The 25,660-nt window shown below is 37.5% G+C and overlaps 1 protein-coding gene across 2 annotated transcripts; it reads left to right on the top strand.

Moving 5' to 3' along the window:
* The first annotated feature begins 264 nt into the window (after positions 1 to 264).
* VSTM2A (V-set and transmembrane domain containing 2A) lies at positions 265 to 25,261 on the top strand. Of its 2 annotated transcripts, none has more exons than XM_041475949.1 (5): positions 265 to 768; positions 3,013 to 3,179; positions 4,134 to 4,184; positions 7,546 to 7,882; positions 23,764 to 25,261. In XM_041475949.1, exons 1-5 carry the CDS (start codon positions 690 to 692, stop codon positions 23,850 to 23,852), a joined length of 723 nt encoding a protein of 240 aa, XP_041331883.1. In that variant the 5' UTR covers positions 265 to 689; the 3' UTR covers positions 23,853 to 25,261. The 2 variants fall into 2 exon arrangements, with proteins under 2 accessions (XP_041331883.1, XP_041331885.1); XM_041475951.1 differs by having other exon boundaries at positions 23,642 to 25,261.
* The last annotated feature ends 399 nt before the right edge of the window (positions 25,262 to 25,660 follow it).

Raw genomic sequence — 25,660 nt, 5'->3', positions numbered from 1 at the left:
AAAAAAAAAACCAAAAAAAAAACCAAACCAAAACCCCAAAGAAACAAACAAAAAAAACAAACCCACTAAAACACCTGCAGATATAGCCCAGCATCAGGCAGCAGAAGTTAGAACAGGTAGAGGGGTAGAGTATGAGGAGGGAGAATGAAGGGTTAAAGGCATTATCGCAGCCATTAGAAGGAAAAGTTGTAGCAATACAAGCACAGTAGACTTCTCTTTCCCCCCCTGCCCCCCTCCCTTTCTTTCCCCTACTCCTCTCTTCCCAAGCTGGATCAGTGTGTAGGGAGGGCAGTCATCACGCCATCCTGAGCAGCAAGAGCTGACGTTGGACGAAGCTGCCAGGTAGCTGAAAAAAGGCACAGAAGGCAGCTGATACCCACTTTTCAACGGTTTGTGTTTTTTTTAGTCTGTATCTGGACTTCAAGCAACACAGCGCCTGAGACAGCTCATCTGAACCACGCTGTATTGCAATACTCGCTCTTCTCAAAGAAAAAGACTCCACTGAGCAGCAGAATGCTGCCAGTGTCGCAGCCAGGTCTACAATACAGAGCCTTTTTGTAACATTGCAAATTTCTTTCTCTTCAGATATTTGAAACTCACACATACACTTATATATCAGTTCTCTGTTTCCTGAGGACACCTTTGGATTTTTTTATTTTTTTTCCCTGATGTGACTTTTTCATCTTGGAATGATGGGGATCTTTCTAGCTTATATTGGATTCATTTTCTTTTCAGTTATGTATATTCAACAAGGACTTTCTACCCAAGGTAAGATCACTTATTGTCAAATATCTGTCTGTCTGTCTGGTTTTCTGTGTAAGAACAGGCTGAGAATGGGATTGGGGGGGAGGGGGGGAAAGGAAGAAAGGGGAAAAGAAGGAAAACAATGAAAATGTGTAAGAGATTAGGACACCAAGCATCAGGTTTACATTTAGTTTGTACAGACAAAACTGTCTGTAAATAGGAAAAGAAGTGAGAAGTTTCCCCAAAGTAGAAATACAAAAGGCTTCCTTTACCCAAATGCAAAGAGGGAAACAGCAGGCACCTTGCAGAAGAGTAAAGGGGTGCTGGGGAATGGACATGCATGTGTTTGAGTTGTACATGTTATTATAGGGGCATGTTTGCATACAATAAACACCTACCCGTGCATGCATAATTACTGCTTTCAGACCAAGTACCGGCGGCTGGCTAAACCTACTGCTTCTTTTAAAATATTGCAGTCTGTGCTGCCTTCCCTTTCCTCACTTATTATCCTGCAATCCTCAGAGTCAGACCTTCATTCCTATTCCGTGAATGTGCATTTCTACCAATCACCCCCCACCAAAAAAAAAAAAAAAAAGAGAAAAAGAGAAAATCGACTCCTTTGAATACCTCCCCCACCCGCGTCGCCTTCCTCCCTCCCTCTCCGCCGAACGGCGCGCCTTGCATTCCAAGCAGCCCCGGCGCTGCAGGAACCGGCTGTTCGGGACCCCGGGGCTGCGGCGCCGCCGTCAGCACCACGGACAGATCGCGCCCGCTGCCCCCGCCCGCTCCTGAGCCCGCTGCCCCCTCCCTCCGCCCCCTGCCCGCCGCCCCCTGCCCCTGCTCGCCCGCCCCTGCCCGCAGCTCCCCGCGGCTTCGCGCTTGGCGGTGCCACCGGGGGGGATGCCGGCAGTGTTCCCCTCCCTGTCCCCACGCCGCTCGCGAGTACTGACCAGGAGGGGAGAGAAGGAGCAAACCGAAAAGAAACCCCAAAACAAACTTACTAGCACCGAACGCACAAAATGCACTGTCCTTTTTGCAGTTTAAGTCGGTGACTAGCAATGGCTGGCTGGTGGGGGGTGGGGGTCTGAAAAAGGGGCACCGTGGAATATGAAGCTATCAGCTTTGAAAGTATTTGCTGCCAAGCACAGATGCAAGGGTAAAGAGAAATAACACTGGTTACCAAATTATCCCACCAGTTCCAGGTTGGCTAGGAACACTGTATAAAGAGAGGGGAAGAGGGGAGGAGACAATGAGCAATATTTCTTTCGCATCACATTTCCTTCAGATCATAATGTGCTCTAGTCAATCTGTAGCAATTCATAACAGAAAGCGACATTGCAGAGTCTTTCCAATTTTTCCTCTTCTTGAAACACATTTATTTATTAGATTGTTTTTCTGCAGTTCTCCTCACTTGACTATCATGATTCATTATGTTGCACAATTTTAAAGTGAGTGATAGGAAGGATGAGAAGGAAGTAAAGACTGAGACTTAAAGAATTACTGATGTCTTGCACAATATCTATCAGCATTAGCTTTTATACCTTGTAGTGGTGAACTGAAATGGGCAGATCTTGTTGAAGGACTGAGATACAAATATGAAGGTTAGCTCTAGAAAGTGTCTGCTGGGACTGAGAAACAGAAGGTGAATTGATTTTTGGTCTGATTATGCAAGTAGAGGTTCTCAGAATCTGAGTAACTAAGTCAGGTAAAGCCTTTGAAAAGGAAATTTGAGGAGTGATTGTAACACTCACTCAGAACAGTACCCAGAGGTGCTTGTGCCAACAGCTGCTTCTGCTGGCAGTGGAAGTTTAACAATTTACAGGTCTACAGCCCAGCCCTACAAAATACAAGAAATCAGTCAGATTTTTTTCCTCTCCTAAAATGGTCTTGTACAAAATCCCTCAGTGTGTCTGGTGAAATACTGCATTCTGCCCAAGGGCATTTGGATCTAATTACGTGAAACTTCACCAGCTCATGGGAGGAAGCAGGGGAATCTATAGTATTTCCCATAAGCAGAATTGAGAGTGTAAAGAGGGTGGATTTGTGCATAGGGGAGGAAAAACATACCTGGATGTGAGAAAAACTGGGGGAGATAATGTGTGGGACACTTGGGAGAAAAAAAATGAAAAGAGTGGGAAGAAGAAAAGAAAACAGAGAATTTGGGGGAGGGGGAACAAACAAACAATAACAAAAAAAAAAAAAACACAACACAAGAAGCAGAGCATAAATGATTAGAAGGTACCAATATGTTACGCATTTGTTTTACAGCAAAATTCACAGAGTTTCCCCGAAATGTCACGGCCACTGAAGGGCAGAATGTGGAGATGTCTTGTGCTTTCCAAAGTGGCTCTACTTCGGTGTACCTTGAAATCCAGTGGTGGTTTCTGCGGGCAGCTGAGGACCAAGAGGCTGGTGCTGAGGTGACAGGCACTCAGGTACTGATCTTCTTCCATGGAGTCTTAAAACCATCTGGAGAATGCTACAGAAAGGATGGGGAGGAAAAGGGAGAAGGAAAGATTGGAAAAGCAGATGGAAAGAACAGAGAGAGGTTCTGTATCTCCCTAAGGGACTTAATTTGAACTATGAAATGGCAGAGCAGGAACCTGCACAGAAAAATGCCCACCTCAGGGGTTGGTGCCTTTGGTGTCTGTCACTTCCACTATGCAGCTAGGGCTGTTCACATAACCATACAGGTTTTCCAAAGTCTATTTCCCTACACCCCCCTCTCCCCCTTTTTATTTATATGTATTATTATTATTAATATTATTATTGCTTTTCCTTATTTCGTTTTCCCTTGGAAAGCAGCTGTTCAAAGATTGCTCCTCGTGAGAATCTTTTTATTTCCCATGTGGCAAGATCCTTCACGTGCCGTCCAATTTCCAGCTAGCGCAGTCGAGCTGGCAGCCCTAACTCCGTAAGCAGCTGCCACAGGAGGGCACAAGCAGGAGGGGGCGGGGGACGCAGGGGGAACCAATGCCCCTGAAGAAGTAAAAAACCAAAATCAGTCAACAGCGTGATTTCATCCTTCTGACTGGGGCAGGAAGAGCCATGCCCATTCACACTGCCATTCGGGGACGCTGTTCCCTATGCCAACTCCTACCTCCTCACGGGGCGCGGGAAAAGACGCCCATGCGAGGCGGGAGGGCGGAGGGTCCGCGGGTCCGCGTTCCTCGGCCGCCCGTGCCGGCTGTCCCCGGCTGTTCCCCGGCTGTTCCCCGGCTGTTCCCCAGGCTGTTCCCCGGCTGTTCCCGGCTGTCTCCGGCGCGGCCCGCAGGTGGCAGGCGCGGCGCGCCGCTCCAAGGGCTCGCGGCCGGGCGGGAGCGGGAGCGGGAGCGGGCGCGGAGCGGGGCGAGGGCCGGAGACCCACGGCGGCGCTCCTTTCCCTGCAGGTGGAGCTCCTGCCCGAGCGGGACCTGGACAGCGACGGCACGAAGATCAGCGTAAGTGTCGCCGCAGGGCGCGGGCAGTCCCCGCCGGCCGGGGGTCCCTTCCCAGGGAGGGTCCACCCCGCCTCCGAGCGCCCAGCCAGTTCCTGCCCCGCATCTCCTCCCCATCCGCGCCGCAGACTGCGGGTAGCTGGCAGCCTGCAGCTCAACGCTTGGACTCGATGATCCTAGAGGTCTTCTCCAACCTAAATAGTTGATTCTGTCATTCTGTGACCATTTCCTACTTCCTTGAAGGCCCTGGCAGAGGGTGTCAGGACAGCCTTTCCCCATGCAGCCCCCCACACCCTTGGACATGGAGGCATCGACCAGTATGGTCGAGGCAAAGTCTATTGGCAGACGCTGCTTATACCCTGTGAAAAATTCAGCCTGCACCCAGTCGTTGCATTTCTTGTTTTCATTTACCCTGGGCAACTGCTGAGTCTGCCTTAGCACTCCAAAGTTGGTTTTGAGGCTGAAATTTGTCCATGAAGCTGCACTTTCCGTTAGCGCGGTGTGCAGCTGCTTAAACGAGTGTTTTCTCAGGTCCATACACGCTGGCAGAAAGAAAGTTCAGAAAGGCTTTGCACAAAACCTCCCCATTGGGAGCTATCTCAACTTTTGACCACAGAGACTCAGTTTTACAAAAGTGAGATTCTGACGCCCGTTACCAATCTGCTGCTTGGAGGTTATACCAGAATCTTATCTGAACAGAATTATAAAGCAGCGGTGCTCTATTCCCCCTGCAGCTGTTCTCTGCAGGGAGAGAATGCCTTCCACAGCCGACTCATGTCCTGAGTCAGGCACAGCCAGAAGGCTGCTTCTGACCTCAGAATAGGTCACATCCTCCTCCCTCAGCATCCCAAGAAATGTATGGTGGTGGGATGGTGGTGTGCTGCTCACTGCAGAGGAAAGACACAGATACTTAGAAGATAGTGCAGCATGAATATTCCCTTTGAGCCTAGAAGGGTTTTCCCTTTCTCTGGCATAATTGCTTTGGAAGTGTTTTTTAGCTGCAGACAAGGCTTTAAGTACCAGCAAAGCTTAAAACAGCAACAAATAAAGGGGAATAATTTCTGACAAATCCTTTACTCTGCTGGTTTTTTATGCCTACAAATAACAAACCAGATAATACATCAGGTCAAAGTACACCTAAGTGTAGCTGAAAAGCATTTATAAATGAGGACTCAGGTATCTTGTGTTCCACACAATACATATTCTAGCCATACTTACATTTTCTGTGATACTTGTCACCATCGACTAGAAAGGATTTGTGTCATGGACCATATCTTTAGTTGCATTTGTAGACTGTCTTGCAAATGAGGCTCACATGTGGTCCTTGGATACTATTCTACTAGACATATGGCTAGCAGATAATTCATTCCTTATCAATACTGGGTCATTTGAAATCCCTGAAGTAATCCATAAGAACTGAGACACAATATAGACTGTAAAGCTTGTCTCATCTTTGAAGTTGCAAATCTCTTTCATTATGTATAATAGTAATTCATGAGAAGGCATGTACAATGCTCCTATAAGCTTGCATAAAGCATTTATTTTACATTTGTAATAAAAATAGTCAACATTATGTAGATGTCTAAATCTACTTTTTATCTACTTTTTAGAAATGTAGCCTTTCTTTTTAAGGCATACACAGCTCCATTAGTACTAATGTAAATTATCATAATGAAGAGAAAACTAAAGTACATTTAAAAATATTTTTTAAAATGCTGGATGTGGGCTGAAATACACCATTTCTATCTGTTCTAAATGATAAAGTAGCACAAACTGAAAACATGTATATGTGTTGCCTGCAAGATTTTCTAAATTTCAAATGCAAAAGTCAAAAACAATTCTGTTTTTCACCAGGGCTATGCAATACTGTTAATTTTCTGGCTCTTGCACAGGGACAAATGAAGTAACAATATGACCTACCAATCCTCTTTCCATTCATACGAATCTTCTTTAATCCTTTTGCTGAACATGAATTGTTCAGTAGAGATATATATTGTTATTGAATATGATTTAAATAACTATCCAGCACTTTCTGTGCAATTAATATTGCATACATTATGCCTGTAAGTATATAATCTATACTTTCAGCTCAGTTTGCCAAGTATAAATTCAGAGCTGGCTACAACACATCAGGCTATAAAGTCCATCCAGTACCTTAAAGCAATGACATATTCACGAGTATTGCTCTTCGATTTATCAAGAAGGCATAATAGGTGCCTTGCCAACACTGGTTATTACAGTAGGCCAAACTGTCAGAAACAATATATTGTACAAACCCCAATAACATGTGTCTAGCTTCAGTCTAGTGGTTCTCTATTTTTGTGATCTACCATGTATTTATTCATCATCTTGATGTCTCCTTATTGGCTGTCACTGATAAAACACAAAGCAACCTTTGCATCTATGTTTATGCAGTGGTGGAAGTAAACCAGGTTCAGAAGTTCTTCAAAGCTGGAGATTTATATCCTGTGGAATGCCTTTTAACTGGCTTCCTGTGGGGCAACAGATACTAATTCAGATAGAGAGTAATACAAAATTAATTAAATAAAAATTCTCTTAAGTGATGAACATACAGAAAGGAAACTGTGTTAACTTTTCCCAATGCATCTTAATACTGATCACACATTTCTGGATGTATAATTTACTCATGTGTGTTTTAATTATCAGAAATAAAAATATGTTATGTTGCCCTCAGATATTAGAATGAATTAAAAATAAATCAGGAGGTTTTTTTTAGCTGACAACTTTTAAAAAAGTTCTGAACATGTGCTTCTAATAAGTACACAGATAAACAAGACAAAAGAAACAACCTGACAATATTTCTTGTTATCATTAACAGAAAAAAAAATCAAAAATTTTGACATACTTGAAGGAGACAAAATGAATGTAAAATATAGTTTCAATATAGTGAAGAGTACAAGCTAATCTAATAAATAGTTATTTTTACATAGTTTAAATCTTCATCTCCAACAAAATTGTTAATGCACTAGTTCAGAAACTGAATTATTCAATAAAGCCAACAAACTGGAAAGGTTTAACCAATAAAGTACACAGATACTAGGTTTACATAAGAAAGCTCATTAAGAATGTTCATAATCTTAAGCAATTAATTGGAATGAACATGGTAGTTTGGGGTTTTTTTCTGAGGCTAATTAAATTTCAGAGCAAACTATCTAAGCAGATTTGGAAAGAAGGCATCCTTATAGATACAATTAGCCATACTCATCTTTGATGTAACTTCCCTGCAGTAAGCACAATCACACCATTGAGTAAATTGGTGCTATGCCCATAGAATTTTTCCTAAGAAAGAAGAATTCATGACAATGTTTGTTTCTCTATTTTTTTTTTCCTGGAAAATTTGCAGACAGTGAAAGTACAAGGGAATGACATCTCCCACAAGCTGCAGATATCAAAAGTGAGGAAAAAGGATGAAGGCTTGTATGAGTGCAGGGTGACCGATGCCAACTATGGAGACCTTCAGGAATACAAGGCCCAGGCATTTCTCAAAGTCAATGCTAACAGCCACTCTCGGCGAATGCAAGCCTTTGAAGCATCCCCAATGTGGCTGCAAGACATGAAACCTCGTAAAAACATCTCAGCAGCTGTCCCAAGTAGCATCCACAATTCTGCCAATCAGCGTGTACGTGCCACCTCCAGCCCCGAAGCAGCAGCCAAAATCCCCAAACAAAGTCCACAATCAGGTATGGTAAAGCATTTTGAGCTTTCATTTGATTGCTTACCAGCATGTAAAAAGGAGGTTAAATCAACAAGGTAACCAGGAATTGTGACTAGGAAGAGTGTGGTGCTCATTTGTTCCTCCTTCTGTCTGGTTCTGTTCTTCCTGCTATCTCTTTACTTCCTGAAATCTGAAAAATAAGTTTCTGAGCAGAAGAAGCAAAAAACCTTAAACTTCTATACGTGGATTTATCTCTACCAGTTTTACCCACCTAAGGCTAGCTCTCAAATCAAAGCTTAGTTTTCCCTGTAGTGTGTGTGGAGAGACAGGGGCATGCCAGTGAATGACTCATCTCATTTTAAGATGTCTCTGCATGATAAATTAAATAAAACACTCATCCAGATGTGTTTCTTCCTAAGTTATTTTACACCAGTCACCTAACTTATATCTTCAACATGTGTTAAAATTAATCTACTTTCACTGACAATCCTATTTTCATAAGGAACTTGACTTCTAAATCTAAGTGGACCTTAAAGACATGAGATAGTTTCTCTGTTGTGTAGGCTTTAGAAAGACCATGGGTGTATCAGAGAGTGTGTGTTTGACATCTTCAAGTGCTTGATCATTGGCTTTGAATCAAGGATTAAAATGGCAGTGCTTTCATTTTCTGTCATGTAGAAATTAACATTTTATACATTTTGTTGGGGGGATTTTGGTCACCACTGCAAAAATCACCTGTAATCAATATCAGCCTTAATTTTCTACATTGATACCATAAAATTCACAGTTATTCAAAAATACATTAATATACAGGAGGTGCAGTTCTCTATGATGGCAACAGAGAAATGGACAAGATAAAAAACTGAGATGTTGTAAATTATTAAATATCCTCTGGAAAACAAACTGTTCAAGTTTAAGGGTTTCTGAGTTGCTTCTGTTTAAACTGAGGGCCAATGTAAGGCGCAAAATTACAGCTTACCTTAGAATATGTAATGGAAGCTAACTCTGATGCATCATTTTTCTGCTAGTGTGTTGTTGAATCAAAAACTGTGATTAAAACAAATTTCACAGCACACCTCTTGTGAAATCATTTAAAAGTTACAGGCAATAAAAGTTAAAGACTCTTTTAGTGAGGAAAATGCATTTCCTTACAGATTGGAACAATATGATTATTCATATAAATTCTTAAAAATTCTTATTGCTGTTAAAAAAGGTGATGCATATACTATCAATATTTTACCTCTGCATACACATTTAAAAATTAAGTTAATTTACACTCAGTTTTATTTCCCTGAAATGGAGCCACTTTCATTTTTAAGCTCTTCCAAAAATATCTGAGCTCTAAGAAGAAAATAAATATTTCACTTGATTTAAAACCACAATCTACCATAGCTTTCCTTTCAGATAAACGTACACACTTCTTATTTTCCATTGGACTCTTACACTTCAAAGCAGCAGACTTTTCCATAAAGGAAAAATTCTGCTTTCTATTCATCCTATGTGAAATTAATTAAAATAGTCAGAGATTTATGAAATATGTAGTAACGGACTATACTGCATTGCGGCTGATGTGTGCACAAAACAGCTAATCCACTAAATCATTTTGGATATATAATTTTCTCTATACTATTGTGTATGTCCTTAGTCCAAGCAATGTCTTGGCTGATTACTGGACATTTCTTATTTGAGATCTTATAGGTCATTACATGGAAAGGCCCTTGTTAGAGAAAAAAAAAAAGAAAAAAGAATCTTTAATTTTTTACTTGAGCAAAGATTAATGCAGATCAAGTACAGACAATCCTAATCAAAAATAATTTAAAAATGAACAGATAAAATATAATTCAGTTTATTAGTTCATTTTTTTATGACACAGCACAGAGAAGTGCTACATTCATCAGAGGTATAGCTTATATACTGAAGAAATAAAAGTGTACCAGGAATCACTCATATGCTTAATTTCAATTTAATGGTCACTTGCTACACAAATGATTTGTGGTATTTTTGACATCAGATTTTAAACATCAGTTAAACTGCTGAGAACCAAGATTTGCTTTCCTTTACTTGAGAATATCTTGGCCTGTCCTGGAATATCTTCCAGGTGGGGTGAGATTTGGATTTTCATTCCATTTTATCTTTGTTCTACAGAAATAGAAATACCCACAGGAGCACATGGAAGTTGGGAGTTTTGAGCTTTATCTAACTTAGAGGAGCAACTTCAGCTGAGGGAAGGGATATGTCAGTTATGAGACCTCAAATAAAGCAGAAATGAAGTTTCATAGGTGTCTTTTTATGATACAGAATCAACACAACTTCCTCACTTTATCAGAGTCTTCTTCTTTTACATCATGCTAACCATATTTATGCATGCACAAGATTGCTGTGTGATTACATTATATGTAAGCAATATATTCCTCCAACCTAGAACTTTGAAACACGTTTGAATACAAATGTATCATAATTAAGTACATATTTGTACTTGGAAGATGTACAGGTTGTGATATTTGTTCATGTTGAGTAAAACATTGACTTCAGCACTAATGCTTGAAGAGAAAAGTACTACTAACCCTAGGTAATTTTATAAAATATTCTCCAGTATAAAGAGCAGGTATGTAGTTATTGACAAACAATAAATTTTACTGCCATGCTCACAGATTCTTGTGAAATACAATTACAATGGGAAACATGACACTGTCGAATCATTGGGAATTCTGTATTCAGCTACTGCTGAAGAACTTGGCTACTAATATATAAAAAATTGACTCTGATTATATGATTATTTTGTCCCTAAAAATTATTTTTAAAAGGTAGATAACACTCTACTCGACTTCTTCTATCCTGAAGTACATTGCAGAATTTATTTGTTTCTTAACAATAGATATTTACTATGTAGCTCTGTAAAAACATTTTACAGTCACTACCATTTTAAAACATCAGCACTTCCCAACTGAACAGATATTTCTGCTATTCTCTTACTCTGTTTAAGAGTAAGAATATCAGTGATAACTGTCAGAGAACTATATAGCCACAGCTGACAAATTAATGTGCTACGAGGCCCATTTGGTATTTTGCACTGCTGTGAAAAATATTATGTGAGTGTAAAAAAAAATATTTATTACAGTAAGCTTAATGGAGATTCAATACAGGAAGAAATAGATAATGCGAACATGTCCCACAGAGTCTTCATATAATATACTAAGAAGCACTAAATAACTGTCTCAAAGTCAAAAAAGTTAGGCAAGCAGAAGTCAAAGCCAACACAGATTGACCCTTTCATTTCATAATTATGGGCTGCAGCAAATGAAGTGTCTCATCACAGCTTAATAGGAATCTGAGTAATTTGACAGAGTAATCTGCATACATCCAAAAAATGTCCTATGCAGGTGGAGTGACAGATATATTTTTTCCTGAATTATTCATAACAATCTATCTTAGTCCAAAGGTAAAAGCACAGAGGTATGACAAAGCTTTGCAATTCTAAGGAATTAGGTGGGGTCCAAGAGCTGAAATGAATTCAGGTGAAAGGAAGCTAAATAATCTCTAAACTGCAGCAAATGTCATTGTTTCATGGATGAAACTAACTGCTGTCTGCATTCAAATCACTCAACATTTATAGCAGCAAAACCAGATGAAGAATTTGTTGTGCTGAGAATGAGTATATCGCCCAAGCTCTTCCTGTTCTGGCAGTTCTGGCAATACTCTGTTAAAGAACTCAAAGCCATTAGCTGCTTTTCAAACTCAAGAGGATCAGTCTCAGAGAATTACAAATGAAGAAGTGACAATTAGGTCAATTTTTTGCCTGCTTATACACAGACTCTGCACATTTCTAGCAACTTTTTGTTCTTTCGTGAAGTAACAAATTCATCTATTAAGCGATCTACATGCCAAAACTTCCTGTGGTGATGGCAGTGTTCCAACAAATGACTTGAAAAGTAACTCAAAGGAGAAGGTGGTACTTACCTAGGCAGAATGACCTGGATTCTTGGCATCATAAATCACCCTGAGAAGCTTATCATCAGGCATGAATGCAAAAAAAAGGAGGATTTTTTTTTTCTTCAGTCTGTTCTTACTGATAAACTGAGGACATTACTTCCTGTCTCTACTGTTATCTAGAGAATCTAGAAAACTTTTGTCATCAACCTATTTTAAGCACTAATTTTATGTCCAGTTTGGAATCTTTTAGTATATAAACCAGTTTCCATGTTGGGGTTTTTTAATTCTTTTTAATTTATGTTCCATCTCTTCTCAAAGAAAAGGAACAACATGTCTGCTCTAGCTTTCATCAAGGTGACAGCCACCATTATTGCTTTCTTCCCTTAAAGAATCTTTGACTTTCATAGTTACTGTTTTAGAAACTGAGTACCCATAAGTCTGGGAGGCACCAACCATTACTGTGATTGTGGCATAGCAAAAAGTCATGTCTCTGTTTCCTTTGGACTTCATGAAAGCAAAAACCCAATAACAGTTTTGTTCTTCTTGTTCTGAACCTTATTCAGCAGTTCTAAGAAATGCTTACAAAAACACAATTCCAATTTACACCTCTATGCACTGCAACCTCTGTTTTTACCTGAAATATACACTTTGATTCCCTCTTCGTGAAAAGATGCTGCTCTACTTCTTTTAGCTTCTCAAAATAATAGAATCAACTCAAACCATGTTAGTTGATGTAGCCCTAATAACTAGTTAGCTCTTGGTCTTGAAACTGTAAATGTCTTTTAGAAGTGCTAATGTGCTCTGAATAAATTGATTGACAAAGCAACACCTTTAAGGCAGCTAACCCTCCACCCTTTGGGTTTTTTTAAGGCTTTCCAATGCAAAATCAACTCAATAATGCCTTAAGTTTCTTTTAAAAACCCCACATCTTAATATCTTATATGTGTGATTATTGATAGAACAAAATGCATACAAGTACTTAAAATCCTTTTCCTAGTGCTTAGTTCACCTAGACCCGGAAACAAACTCTTCTTGATGTATCTGCAGTTCTAACTCCTGATACAAGCATGTTGTCTATTTTTTGTAAGCATCCCTCATTGCCTTTGCCAGTCACTGATATTATACTACTGAAAATTTCTACTAATTTCTATCCCTTTTATAAAAAACACTGGTTTGGGAATTAAGAAGAGAAAGTAATCACCAGCTAATATTTGTTCCTTTTTCTTGTTCTACAAGATTGCGCAGTTGTGCAATCCCATGTGCCCATACCAGACTGAGTACTTGGGTATGCTTCATTACAAACATATTCTTTCTGAAATCAGAGATGTTATTTTCAACCTTAGTTATACCCATGTTTAAACACTAATAATGAATCACAAGAGAAAATAATAGTTTTCTGAAATTTCTTGAGACAATATTTGGGATTTGTTGTTAAATATACGTCAGCATCACTGTAACTCATATTTCTGTAAAAATTGTGGTATTTGGATGCTGCATTAATTATTTTTTTCTTTTGAAGCTGTTCATGAAACAGTGAGAACAGACACAGTTAAAACTAAATGTACAAAGTCTAACAAAATAATTTTGCCCTTCACCCATCTACAATGTTATTTATATAATGGACATGTACTGAGATCTTTCATATTCTTTTAGTAACATTACCAGTGTGTGATCACTGTCTGTGATTGCTACATATGCACTTAATCATATCTCTTCCTTTCTTTTAGCTGCTTAAAAATAAGCTTTTCAGCGTAACCTCATGTTTAAAACAAAATTCACATGCAGAGATCTGGTAAGAGACCACTTAAGAGCTCCCAAGGTAGCAGAATCACAGTAGTTCTGTTCTACATGCCTGATACAACTTTATTTGGTAAATATTACTAGAAAGATTACAGGTGGGCACACATTCAGTAAACAAAGAGAAGAAAATAAAGGAAGAAGAGGGGAAAAAAGGGTGGGGGGGAAGCTGTGTATGATTTGTTTGTCAACTCACTCAGATTGGTTTTCATTACTTCACAATCAGACAGATTGCACTGGGTCATCAGAGATTGCAGCATATGTGACAGGGCCTGATCTTGAAATAATTGATGGGATTTCCTTGCTTCAGAACACAACCCATTTGTTACATGACAGATATACAGCAAAGCAGAGGATATTTTCGCTTTTTTCAGATGAGAAGCAGGAAGTTTCCCTTCTGTGGTGTCCTACTTCATTATGAAAATCCTTTGCATCACATAAAATGGAAAAGAATGGGTGTAATTATCTGCTGGCTGGAACGGATACAACTCTGCTGAAGTCTAAAGGATGTCATTCATCTAAAATAGCAAAAAATTTGACTAAAGGATGAGGATGAAGATGAATTCTCCTCTACTCATAATGTGAGAGTGAATTACAAGAAGAATTGAAGCTTTGCTCTGCTCGTACCATCTGATAAAGTTTAGGACAGTGAAGGTTTCTGGGAACTGAATGAAGGGAAGGAAAACACCTGAAAACTGCTCTTTTCAGCTTGCACATTCAGGGGGAGAGAGCATTATTGATGGTGGGTTTTGTTTCTTCAGTTTTTTTCTGTGTGCTTTTTCTTCAACTTTGGTCAACTTTTTTCTTGTGTTTCTCTTTCAAACCTTAGCCTAGACTAGCTAGAAAGCTCAACATTATCAGTAGCTTCTTATTCCCTAGAAAGGGATTTTATATTTTATTAAATCATTTAAAAGCTTTAAAAATATTCCAGAGATTGTTTCTATATTTATGCTAGAGCACTAACCAATTCTTCTTTGTTGATGACAAAACTGGACGGTATTTGAAGAGAAGCTAATGATCTTGCTGCCTTCCTTGAGAAGACTACTCCAAACTCCATTTTACTGTATCATAAGGAAGTTGCCACTGTACTTTTTGGCAGTGCAAATTGTTATCCTGTCTGTGTGTGGGTGTTCTAGTCAGATCCATCTCACTGAAGTTTGATCCCCCACCTACTCATGAATGCTACTATCTTGGAAAAAAGCTGCCTAATTTTCTGTGAATAAAAATGTGAAAGTTAGTTGCACAGCCCCATTTACAGTGCTTCAAACAGTCAATCTGTGTGTTCATCAACCAACAAAAATACAAAGAAAAAATCTGGATGCTACTTCTGCTGCCATTGCTAGTTTTACTGCTGTAAAACTGCTGCTTTTGTTTCCTGTGACACTGACTGAGGATTTTGGCCACCAAATCACAGCCATGGGGCAGTAAGGATTATAAAAATGACTTCAATAAGGCTACAGAAGATGGTGTATCCATCTCCAGTTCATTCTGTGCTACTGAAAGAAAAAGTTGAAAAGATAAAATATTTTGTCAAGGAACAACAACAAATCAATCATGAAGGCAAGAACTAGCAGTAGGTCTCACAAGGAGCTATACATTCAGAGGGTGCATGGCCCTTTGGGAGAATTCTAATGTTAGATAATACAACTACATAGGTTTGTAGTTGTGAAATGCTGACAAAATAACAGGTCAATTACTTATTTTGTACTTTTCTGAATTATTACCACACATTCAGTATTTACTATTCAATGGCCATCTTTTACCTGAAGAGTCTTTGAATATTGATTAATGATATTTCATGGTTATAATTGATCCCACATCTCAGACGTATTTGGCCAAAGACTTTGAGCTTCATTCTCACAGTCCACAATTTTCAAACTGGTGTACTGTGGCTATAGGGGTGATTTTTTTTTTTTTTTTTAATTAAAATTTTTTTTTGGTTTTTTTTTTTTTTTTTTTTTTTAACTTGCAAAACAGAAATACCAAGGGTGAGGGCTTTAGATTGTGAACACTGATTTAGCTCTAGCAGTTCAAAATTATGCCCGACAAAGTATTTGTCTTGCTCCAATCCAAAGTTATTGCCCCAAATCTGGATGGTAAGAGGAAATAAGTGTCTACTGCTCAGCTTTCCTAGTTGACAGTGTCTAGCCTCTATATTGTCATAAAGGCATCAATGACAGCTGATAAACTAAAGCAGGGCTGTTAAACTGAGATAAGTAAATAGGTGGCATGGGGTTTTTTGCTATTGGAGATTTAATTTCCATAAGAGGGGGAGGCAGAGAGATGGAGGCACTATCATCTTAAACTGCTCCAGCTAAAGCCATTAAAAACTTGTGAGTCATAGCTCTTAGACAGAGGCGCCTTCTGTTAGTCAGAGACATTGTTCTAATCTCTGTAACAGCTGCATTATTCACCAGGCAAACAAAGGATCAGAGGAATGGTCCCTGCCTCAAAACACTTGCTATCTAGGAATCAGACAGAAGAAAAAACACACTCATCCAGTGGAAACATAGCTGAATTTAATGAAAATAGTTCTTATATAAATGATATAAACAGAAGGAGGCTGGGTTGACTGTATGTCAAACATAAGCCTAAGTGTCAAGTGTGAAAAATGATAAAAGGGGAACTGCATGTCGCATATTGAAATATTAACAAAAAATCAGATTTTTTATTCTGTCTCTGTTATAATACCTTCTTTGCATGTGTTTTTCATGACAGTGATGTTGAGGGTTATAGTGTACTATTTAGTAACACCCACCTAAATTTTCTTTCCAATAGATGAAAAAATTAACAAGATACAAAAAGCAAAGGGGAAAAAGGACAAGTTTACTTTTTCTTCAAATAAAAGTCCTGTTGTAAATTTATCTTTCAAGAATGGCTCAATTTACTGTTTAATTAAACGTGGTGTATATCAAATAGACACAAATTTATATACACATTACAAAAATGCTGAGCAGTTTGTGTTGGAGGCATGTTTAGTTGCAACAGCACAAGCTGGCTACTAAAAAAATGAGTCAATTCAAGCATTTTTGTTAACAGGCTAAATTCCACCTTCATTCAGTAGAGGGCATAACGATATGAAAGTACAGTAACGATATAAAAGTATGAGGATGAGTTACCACAGAACAGTCAGAAAAAAAACTGCATTTGCTTTCGAAAAGGCCATTTCATACAGATAAATACAAATGCACCAGTATATATTTTTTCTGTCACACATAAAAAAAGGTCTAAGGTATTTTTTTCCATGATTTTGAGAGATAGGATGGAAGGAAAGAATGAGAGGGAAAAGTGCCCAGTGCTGATAAGAGCAGTCAAAAAACCTCCTGCCAGGTTTTCTGAAACAATAATGATTATCAATTGCATTTGGTTAGGCTTGCAACTCTCCCCCTAAGCTTTGAAGGAGTGCAACAGGCATTGCTGCCTGGACTGCTTCTCACGCAAGTTTTATTTAAATAGCTAACACTGATATTTCACAGACTGTATGCAAACACCTCTTTTAGCAACCATTTTCTCATAAAGTACTCTCTCACTGAAATAGAAAGAGCTGAAGTCAATGCTTTACTTACACATGTGAAAAGATTTTAAAATTTTGCAAGTCCAAACACCAGCTAAAACATGGAAGAGAAATATGATGTCTGCTACAAATGGCTGATATTTGGACATTTGTGACTGCAGGCAGGATGCCATTGTACTGAGAAAGTCAAGGAAGATGGAGAAATTGGCTAAGTCAAGTACACTATCTATTTAATCTTTCTGAGAAACTGTGTTCAAACTTGACAGTCACTTTTGGCTATTTTCATCAGAAAAGTACAAACATCTATAAATGTTGATGAACTGCCCATTTTAATTATATTTTTAAGGATCTTACACCTCCCTCTGGTCTGTTCAAAGCAAAAGGATAACAGGGTTGAATCATTTTGGTGATCTCATTTTCATCTTTGAGAAAGACATTAGAGATTCTCTTAGCTTCTTCATATGCATGATGGCCCAATTAGGAAGCCTGGGTCTACTCATGAGGCTTAAAAATGAGATGTGAACAAGAGAACTTCTTTAAGAATTAAACAGGGAATGATGACTCTCAGATATGTTCTAGTAGAAAGACAAAAATGACAAGAATTAAATATTTCTCTAGGTAGGAGTTAATGTCAGGAATGATGTAGAAAGTGATCTGAATGTAAAATTCCAGTTTATTTTACACCAGTATACCCTTAATTCTACTTCTGTCCATCTTGGCATTGTGAAAATGAAGAAGTCATTCAAAGTCCCACTCCTTTTTCCTTCTCGTTTCATACTGCTATCTGTTGTCCTTTTTTAGTTTTGCTATGGCTTCTTCTGGACCGCTGTCTGAAGCCAAGTATATTTCCTGCAAGCTACCAATATTTTAAGTCTCCTCTAGTTTTTTCTCTTCCAAGCATTTCCATCTCAAGTTTGCATAGAACATGACCTGAGGTGTAGCTGGCAGCAAGGTAAAGGCTGTGACCTCCCTTAGCTCACCAAGGGCTCCAGAAGTTATTGTGGCTCAGATTTCTGGAAGATCTCTCTCCTCTAGGGTTGGAAAGTTGTAAATATTTTTTACCTCATTACAAGACTGAACACCTCTGGCTGCCTTATCTAGTAAAAGCTAAGGATTAAGCATCCATCTAGAATCCCATTTTTCTTTCCCATCTTCTCTTCTGGGTATCACTAACAGAAAAGGAATAGACATCAGATAAACAGAGTTACACGCTGAATGCAAAGTCTAAGTAGACTTCAGGGAAATTCAATACATAACCTGTTCTAAGTTTCTTCTGGTGTGTGAGACAAAGTAATTTGTCCTCTGCAGTGTGTGATGAACAAATCACATTATTTTAAGCTGATTACTTTGCAGCCAATGGAGAAAAATGGAGTAAAAGCCTAAAAAAAGGTGTCTCCATTGAATATGAGTGATACTTACTGCTCATCTTCATTCAGTCATTCAATTTCCCAGAATTAAACACAGATGACTGAACCCTAAAACACGGTTCAGAAGTCATTCCCCCAAAGAAGGAAAGGGGATTTTAGGTTTGTGGATAAGAAAATTTCTTCCTGAGTGCAGGCATATTTATCCCATCACTATAGAACAGATATACACTATTGCGATTTATGCAATTCAGAGGAATAAGAATGATAGCAAAGGCCAGAGGGGAAGAATCTATTTATTGAAAACCTGTGTTCAAACAAAACTTCAAATTAAATCAGTCATACTTGGTTTTACCTGTAGTTATGGAAATAAAACTGCAAATATCCTCCAAGTAATCTTATGATTCATTTTTGTCCCCAGTAAAATTAAGGCAGGTATCACATGAACTTTTACTTACTTTACCTGGAAATAATACAAAATTATTATTTTGTCTGGGTTCAACTGGGGCTGACAAGGAGAGTATTTCAAATCTAACAGTATAAAGCAAAGATAAATTTTTACAAAATTTACAGGCATTTAAAGATGGGAAACCTCAGCACAAATTCCTGAAAAATGAAACTTCCAAGGTTTCAACAGCTCTGTGATTTCAGAAATCAGCAGAACAACAAAATTAACTCATACCCAGCAGAGCCCAAATATATGTCTCCGAAACATATGTGTTGATATTTTGGCCTAATGTAATCTGTACAGAGAATCTGGGATGAACTTTTTGTGACTGGCTGTATTTCTCCTGCACTGGTCAGCACAAAGCCAGGACTCTACTAAGGCATTACTCTTTCCTGTGATCAGTTGGTTACTACTTAACGGAAACTCAAGGATACCCTAACTAAAGTATCTGTTTAGTAAAATACTAAAGAAATACTGTTGAATTTTCAGATTCCTTCTGTTACTTGTATGAGAATACACTGTGCATTGTACAGACAAGTGTAAGGAGACAATTTTCAGAGGCTCTGACAGCTGTTGAGACTCAGAATGCTGGATGCTACTACATCCCTGACAAATCCTAAACCTTACAAAGCACAAGGAATGTCAAACTTACTGAACTTCAATTTTGGCAGATGCAAACTGTTTGAGACCCAGGGTGGTTTACCATGTAAGGTATTCTTACAAATAGAGGATGCTAAAATTTTAGTTCCTGAGGCAGTTGCTTTGTTCTCAAGTCGGTGTTTCATCCAGTTGTGAAAATAAATGGGCAAAGTTATTCAACCATCCCTGCTTGCATCCCCAAATCCCAAGTATCATACACAAATTTTGTATGATCCATATCTTAGTGAAGGCAAGGGGTCATGCCTGTTTGCATTCAGGCATGGAATGAGTAACTAACATTTTTACCAGTTGCATTTTACTAAGAATTTATAACTTCTGGTGGCTTTATTTTATAATTAGGTGCTCTAAAATTCATTTCATTAACACAGCAAAACTGATGTTTAGCTGTGGGATTCATACACCGTGAGCCTTAAAATGCAAGCATTTGTGACAGAAACTTTTTTCATTTTGAACACTAGGGTCACAATTATTTATCACTATTTTTTTTCTTTGTGTTCTTAACATTTAAGTAAATCATAAATTCGAGTAAAACACAGTTTCAAACACTTTAATGTCATGAACTAATCTTTCATGCTGTTGCACAAAAACTCATCATCACATGCCTTTGGCAATATAGCATTTGTTTACAGGAGAAAGCTATTTCAGGGACATTTGCCCTTTTAGATATATGTTAGGAGCAGGAAATAAAAGACAACTAATGGGGATTTACATATCACAAGAAGAATTTAACTGGATCCCCATGGCTGACAGGTGAAATTGTGAGAGCGGTGAGAATGTCTGACCCACACATCAGGTGTAGTTTAACTAATAATGCAGAAATAATACACATATACATTACTTGACAGTTCTTCTGAGTGAATGTCTTTGAGGATTACATAATTGCAGTTCAGCTTTACCCAATGTTGTTGCCCCGCAATAAAATTTCTTTTAGCTGTCATTTTGTTAATTAGAAAATAATGCTTGAAATGGTGGGATAATGAGTAATCTGTTTATCAAATCCACAGTCAGATAGACAGCTTTTAACTTACATCAATATGCTCACAGTTCAGGTGATACTGTTCAAGTCCTAGTCAGAATAGTAGACTAAATACACACCTGCATGGAAGCCTGAATTTCGATACAGTGGAATTGAGCCTTGGATTTAAGCACAATATGACTTCCAAATTCTAAGTCAAAACAGAAATTTATTAATAATTTTTGTTACATTTTTTTTCAAGATGAAAAACAAAGTAATAAACTATGAGCAAAAATGATAGAACAGGAAAAGGAAAAAATATTAAAAAGCTGCTTTCAGTTTTGCTATGTTCTTGTTCTGCCTTTGCAGCTTTGACTCTTGCAAAATATAAACAAATATTTAGGTTCATGAAAGAAAAAATACAGTTCTTCTCTGGAAAAGAAAAATGAAATCTGAGTATACTTAAACTTCAGTTTTATTTCATAAAGCATCTCACTAAAAAGGTGAGAGCACACCTAATAGCCATATATGTCATTGTATATTTCAAATCAATTTTGTGTGGGCTGATATATGACCAAAAATTTCTCTGTTTGGATTAAACAGCATTTTGGAAACTGTTAAATCAGATTATGATCTAATAACCAGTTCCCAAAACCTTGCAGAGGATACAGTCTATTACAGTTTTTTTCTAATAATCCTAATAGTCCCCTTTTCACATAGAAACTGAAATTGTTTTAGTTGTTATTTCCCCTAATTTGTTCCAATAAGTTTAGAACTGCTTTAGCATCCACTTACTGCATGTACTCTAGTCTAAATTCCCTGCAAAATAAACAAACTTACTGTTTAGAGAAGAAAATGGATGTAGAACATGTGAAATTAATTGGAGGGATGTCATGATTTAGTCAGAAACTGACCATTTTAAATAAAAAGGTTGTGTGTATGCATTGTATATTACCCCCTAATTTGGGGATCTACACATTGTCTTATTGAAAAAAGCAAAATGAAAACAAAAATCAGAGACTATTTGGTCTGCACATATGGTGCTGCTTTTCCTACTGTGACATATTGTAAGTTAAACTTATACTTTTTCTCTTCTGCATAGCTTTAAAATTCTTAAATACTAACATCATTACTTGCTATAAAAAACTCTTTTAAATACATTAATGAGGTTGTTCCAAGTTCCATTATATGTATTTTGTACAGACAAAATGTATCTCTAAAGACCTCTTTAGAGTTGTATTGAGACATATTTCTTTAGTTCAATCAAAAAGAAAAAATATTGAATAAAATAAAACAAGTAAAAATAATTCAATACACCAAGAAATGACCTAACATTAACAAAGATTCTAACTCAGTTTTGCTAACCTTGTTAAGGAAAGAAATGCTTTCATAAAAATCTGTCAACTGCTAGCTTTTGCAGAGAGAGAGAACAAAGTCATGCTGCAGTAAAACCAAAACCAGAAATTGAGCTCTTGGGTTCAAGATCATAAATATTATCAGTGTGAGAACAACACACAGGAAAAAGTTGCATTAAATTTGCTTGTGCATCTGCTTGTTTGCAATGCAGAACAAGTGTCCTGGGAAGTGCAGCAAACTACGGCAGTGCAGCAAACTACAGCCCATCATTATCAGATAGGCAAGAGAACAGCAGGGCTTCCCACTCACGTCTTCTTTCAGTAGAAACTAAGCTTAAAGTTCCCTTGGACTTCTCTTGGAAAAGTGTTATTAATGTCTTTGAGAAAAGTTTTCATTTAAAAGTTAATATTTATTTAGCAATTCGGTTCACACGTATAATTGAAATACCACTATTGCTTACAAGTTCTTGTGTATGTGACAGAGAACTAGGAGTGTTTTATAGAAACTGCTATATATGTAACATCTCACACCATATATTTAGCAAAGCAAGCAGTGTTTATCTAAAATCTGTGATTTAGTTTAATCCCCATTTCAAAAAGGAAAAAATTACTAAAGACAGAAATACTTCTTGCTTCACTTATAGTTTGCAGATACAAAAAACAGTGTTACATCTGAAAACTTTAAAAAAAAATGAGCACTTGCCTGGATTTGTTTTTGCTTTCATTCTGTATATTCTTTATGATAAGATAAATGTGCTTTTGGGGGCTGCAATGAAATCCATAATTTAGTTTAATATTAAGTTCTTTACAAAAATACCTTATACATGATTAATAGATTTAAAAGCCCTAACAATGTATTACAAGTCCATCATTATGGATTGCTTATAACACCATTGCTACCCTGTATAGGAGTGATGCCTCTAACCATCAATAATATTTATTCTTTTCAAATACATGACACAGATATAAAATCTATTAATTGTGCATCAACCTGTTATAAGCTGAACTTCTACTTACAGTGCTACCAAATTACATTTATAGTTTTGACTTCAAGTAATTAGTTTCAAATTCTGAATGTAATTCCAAATGATACAGGGAGTTATCAAGCACTGAGACTTGGCATCTAAGACAACTAAATACTCATGTCCTTGGTGTGTGAACATTTCAGTTTAATCAGTCTAGCCCTGAATGGTTTTATTCTGCTACCATACTAAAGTTGTGGGTTTAGAAATAATTATACAGACCATTGTTTTTGTAGCTTTTTAAAAAGAAAACAAAGTCTGAGATAATACAATTTCTCAAAAAATAAATAGTCCAAACCTTTTGGCAGTCTGTTTCCCCCTTGTAAATAGCAGTCATTTGCTTGTATCTTCCTACTCTGGTTTACAAGAAAACACTCTTTAGCCAATAGATGACTTTTTTATTAGCAACCGATGATGTGATGCTGGAAATTATTTTGTAAAGAACACTCTGACATGGAAGGTGTTTGATTTTGTTCCTCTTGGTTTATGGTTTCATTGGGTAATATTGTTTAAAAAGACAGACAAGAAAAAAAAAAGCAAATCAAAACCAAAAAAAAACCTCCCTGGGACTGAAATACTTTGTATGTGTTGTTGTTTGCAGTGCATGCCAAGACATTCATGGGCACCAGAGCCAACCTGGCGAGCTAATTAAATAAATAAATGTATATGTTTAAAACAGCCTTATAAGGAGCATTGGAAATCTGCAAGATGAGCGAATATCTTATAACTTCTTCCGCAGGTGCGAGGATAGCTACAAGCCATGGACTTTCTGTCCTGCTTCTTGTTTGTGGCTTTGTGAAGGGTGCTTTGCTTTAATCTAAAAGTGCTGACTTTTTCCAATATCACTTTCTCTTCTTAAAGCAAAGAGCAAATCGCCTGTAAAATCCACGGAGCGGACAGCAAAGTTGACCCTAACCTCCAACCACCACTCTGCACCCAATGTACTCTAAATCTCTACACAAGGAGCACCTTCTTCAGGAAGTACAAACAAAATTACTAAATAAATAAAATAAAATAAAATAAATATTATAAAAAGAAGAGGATACCACATGTTTTCTTGATATATCTTATTTTCTTTGGCGTATCACTGATATTTTATTTGAAGAGAACTGGTGTGATGTAATCAAACGTTTTGTAACAGCAAGACCTAGTTTCCTTTTCTTTCGGCAAGGAGAAGCCTCATCCTTGACTTCTCAGGGGTTGGCCTGCGAGTCCTCAGTATTACAGAATTAACCATGGATGACATTTGGTTTCCTACACTGAAAGAATTGTTCCAGCCTGGAAGCAAAAAGAGGCCAAATAATGAAACAAACTATAGTGATGTAACATAAATAGAATACACACAAACTTTATAAAAAGTCTTGTTTTTCTTTTCTTTTTGTTGGTTTTTTTTGGGTTTTTTTGGTTTTTTTTTTTTTTTTTTCATGAGGAATAGGAATATTCTACTAAGCAGCTCAGCAAACTAGGGGATGTTGTTTCTGAAAAACATATGAGGATATTTTTCTTTTGAGATTTTTTTTTTCTATATTCTATTCTTTTCCCTCTTTGGGGTTTTTTCCCTGTCTTTCTATTTGTTTCTTGTTCAGTGATGACAAGTACCAACTTAGGCCAACCCCTGATGACTATGTGGAGGTTTATATATATGCATCCTTTTTTTTTGTGTGTGTGCGTTCTATATTTCAGTGTGTTTTCTCTAATTTTGCAACTCCTGTATATGCAAAACCAACTTCAATTCTGTAAATTGCTTACAGTCTGTGTGATATAACTTCAGAGTAGACATACTTTGGTCCTCATGCAAGCCAGTTTTTAATATTATCTGTATGTCGTGCCACCAAGAAACATCTTTATTTCCTTTTTTGAACAAAAACACCACTTTTTAGTTTTTAATTCAGTAATGTGTGGATTTTGTAATGCATACCTTCACTTTGAATGGTTTGATCCCCTTCAGCCCTCTGTTTACTCTGTAAATGCACATTAAAATTTGTTATGGTCTCTAGACAATGAATTATTTTAGTTTGTATGTTGTGTTGGAGTTCAGATGCTGAAAGCTCTTTGAACTTGTGATGTTTATAGAAGATTAAGTGATTCAATCACTAGAGACTGTAAAATGCAGGTTTGCAGTCAAATACTGCACATAAAGGAAGGTTAGAAACAGAAAACTGACAAATAAACCAGAACATGTCTTTAAGGATGTTCTTTTGGTAAAGAGTTTTAGGAGAGTGAATTTATTACACTGATAAAATATATTTGCATCACAGCTCCTTCTACATGGCCAAAGAAATGTCTTTTTTTGCTTTTTCTGAAAGTGGATTGTCATTACTCATTGATATTCTTAATTAAAATACTTTTTGTCTGTGAACTGAATGTGAGAATTTTGCTGTTGAATGATGTAATATGTGTTACATGAATTACATTCATTAATGCAGGAAGCAAAAATTGCTACCATTTGCAGCTGCAATCAGGAAGGTTTTTTGCTTTTTCCCGTCTTTCCACTGATGCTGAAAAATTCACACCCTTTCATTTGTCAGCACAGACAATCACATACACCACATGCTTATTATGATCTATTTATAGCAGCATTAAGTAGCTGCAGTGTGGTCAGCTGTGTGATTTCTCCTCACTTCGTAAGTACTGCAGAAGAAATTTTAAAAGTATGTTTATTATCTCCCAGTCTGTGGTCTACAGGCCTAAAATTTTGTTTCAAAATGCTCATAAGTCCAATGCCTTCCCCCATTACTTTCAAAGGATAAAGAACAAA

The sequence above is a fragment of the Pyrgilauda ruficollis genome, unplaced genomic scaffold, assembly GCF_017590135.1.
Source record: "Pyrgilauda ruficollis isolate IOZ18807 unplaced genomic scaffold, ASM1759013v1 scaffold37, whole genome shotgun sequence".
NCBI classification, from domain to species: domain Eukaryota; kingdom Metazoa; phylum Chordata; class Aves; order Passeriformes; family Passeridae; genus Pyrgilauda; species Pyrgilauda ruficollis.
The sequence above is the reverse complement of the archived record's forward strand: the minus strand, read 5'-3'. Positions and strand labels throughout refer to the sequence as shown.

What these genes read in the sequence shown, in the direction of transcription:
- VSTM2A (XM_041475949.1), top strand. Translation starts at nt 690, where the DNA reads ATGATGGGGATCTTTCTAGCTTATATTGGATTCATTTTCTTTTCAGTT. An exon ending in CTGAGGTGACAGGCACTCAG is followed by an intron (nt 3,180 to 4,133) that starts GTACTGATCTTC and finishes CTTTCCCTGCAG; the next exon opens with GTGGAGCTCCTGCCCGAGCG. An exon ending in GCGACGGCACGAAGATCAGC is followed by an intron (nt 4,185 to 7,545) that starts GTAAGTGTCGCC and finishes GAAAATTTGCAG; the next exon opens with ACAGTGAAAGTACAAGGGAA.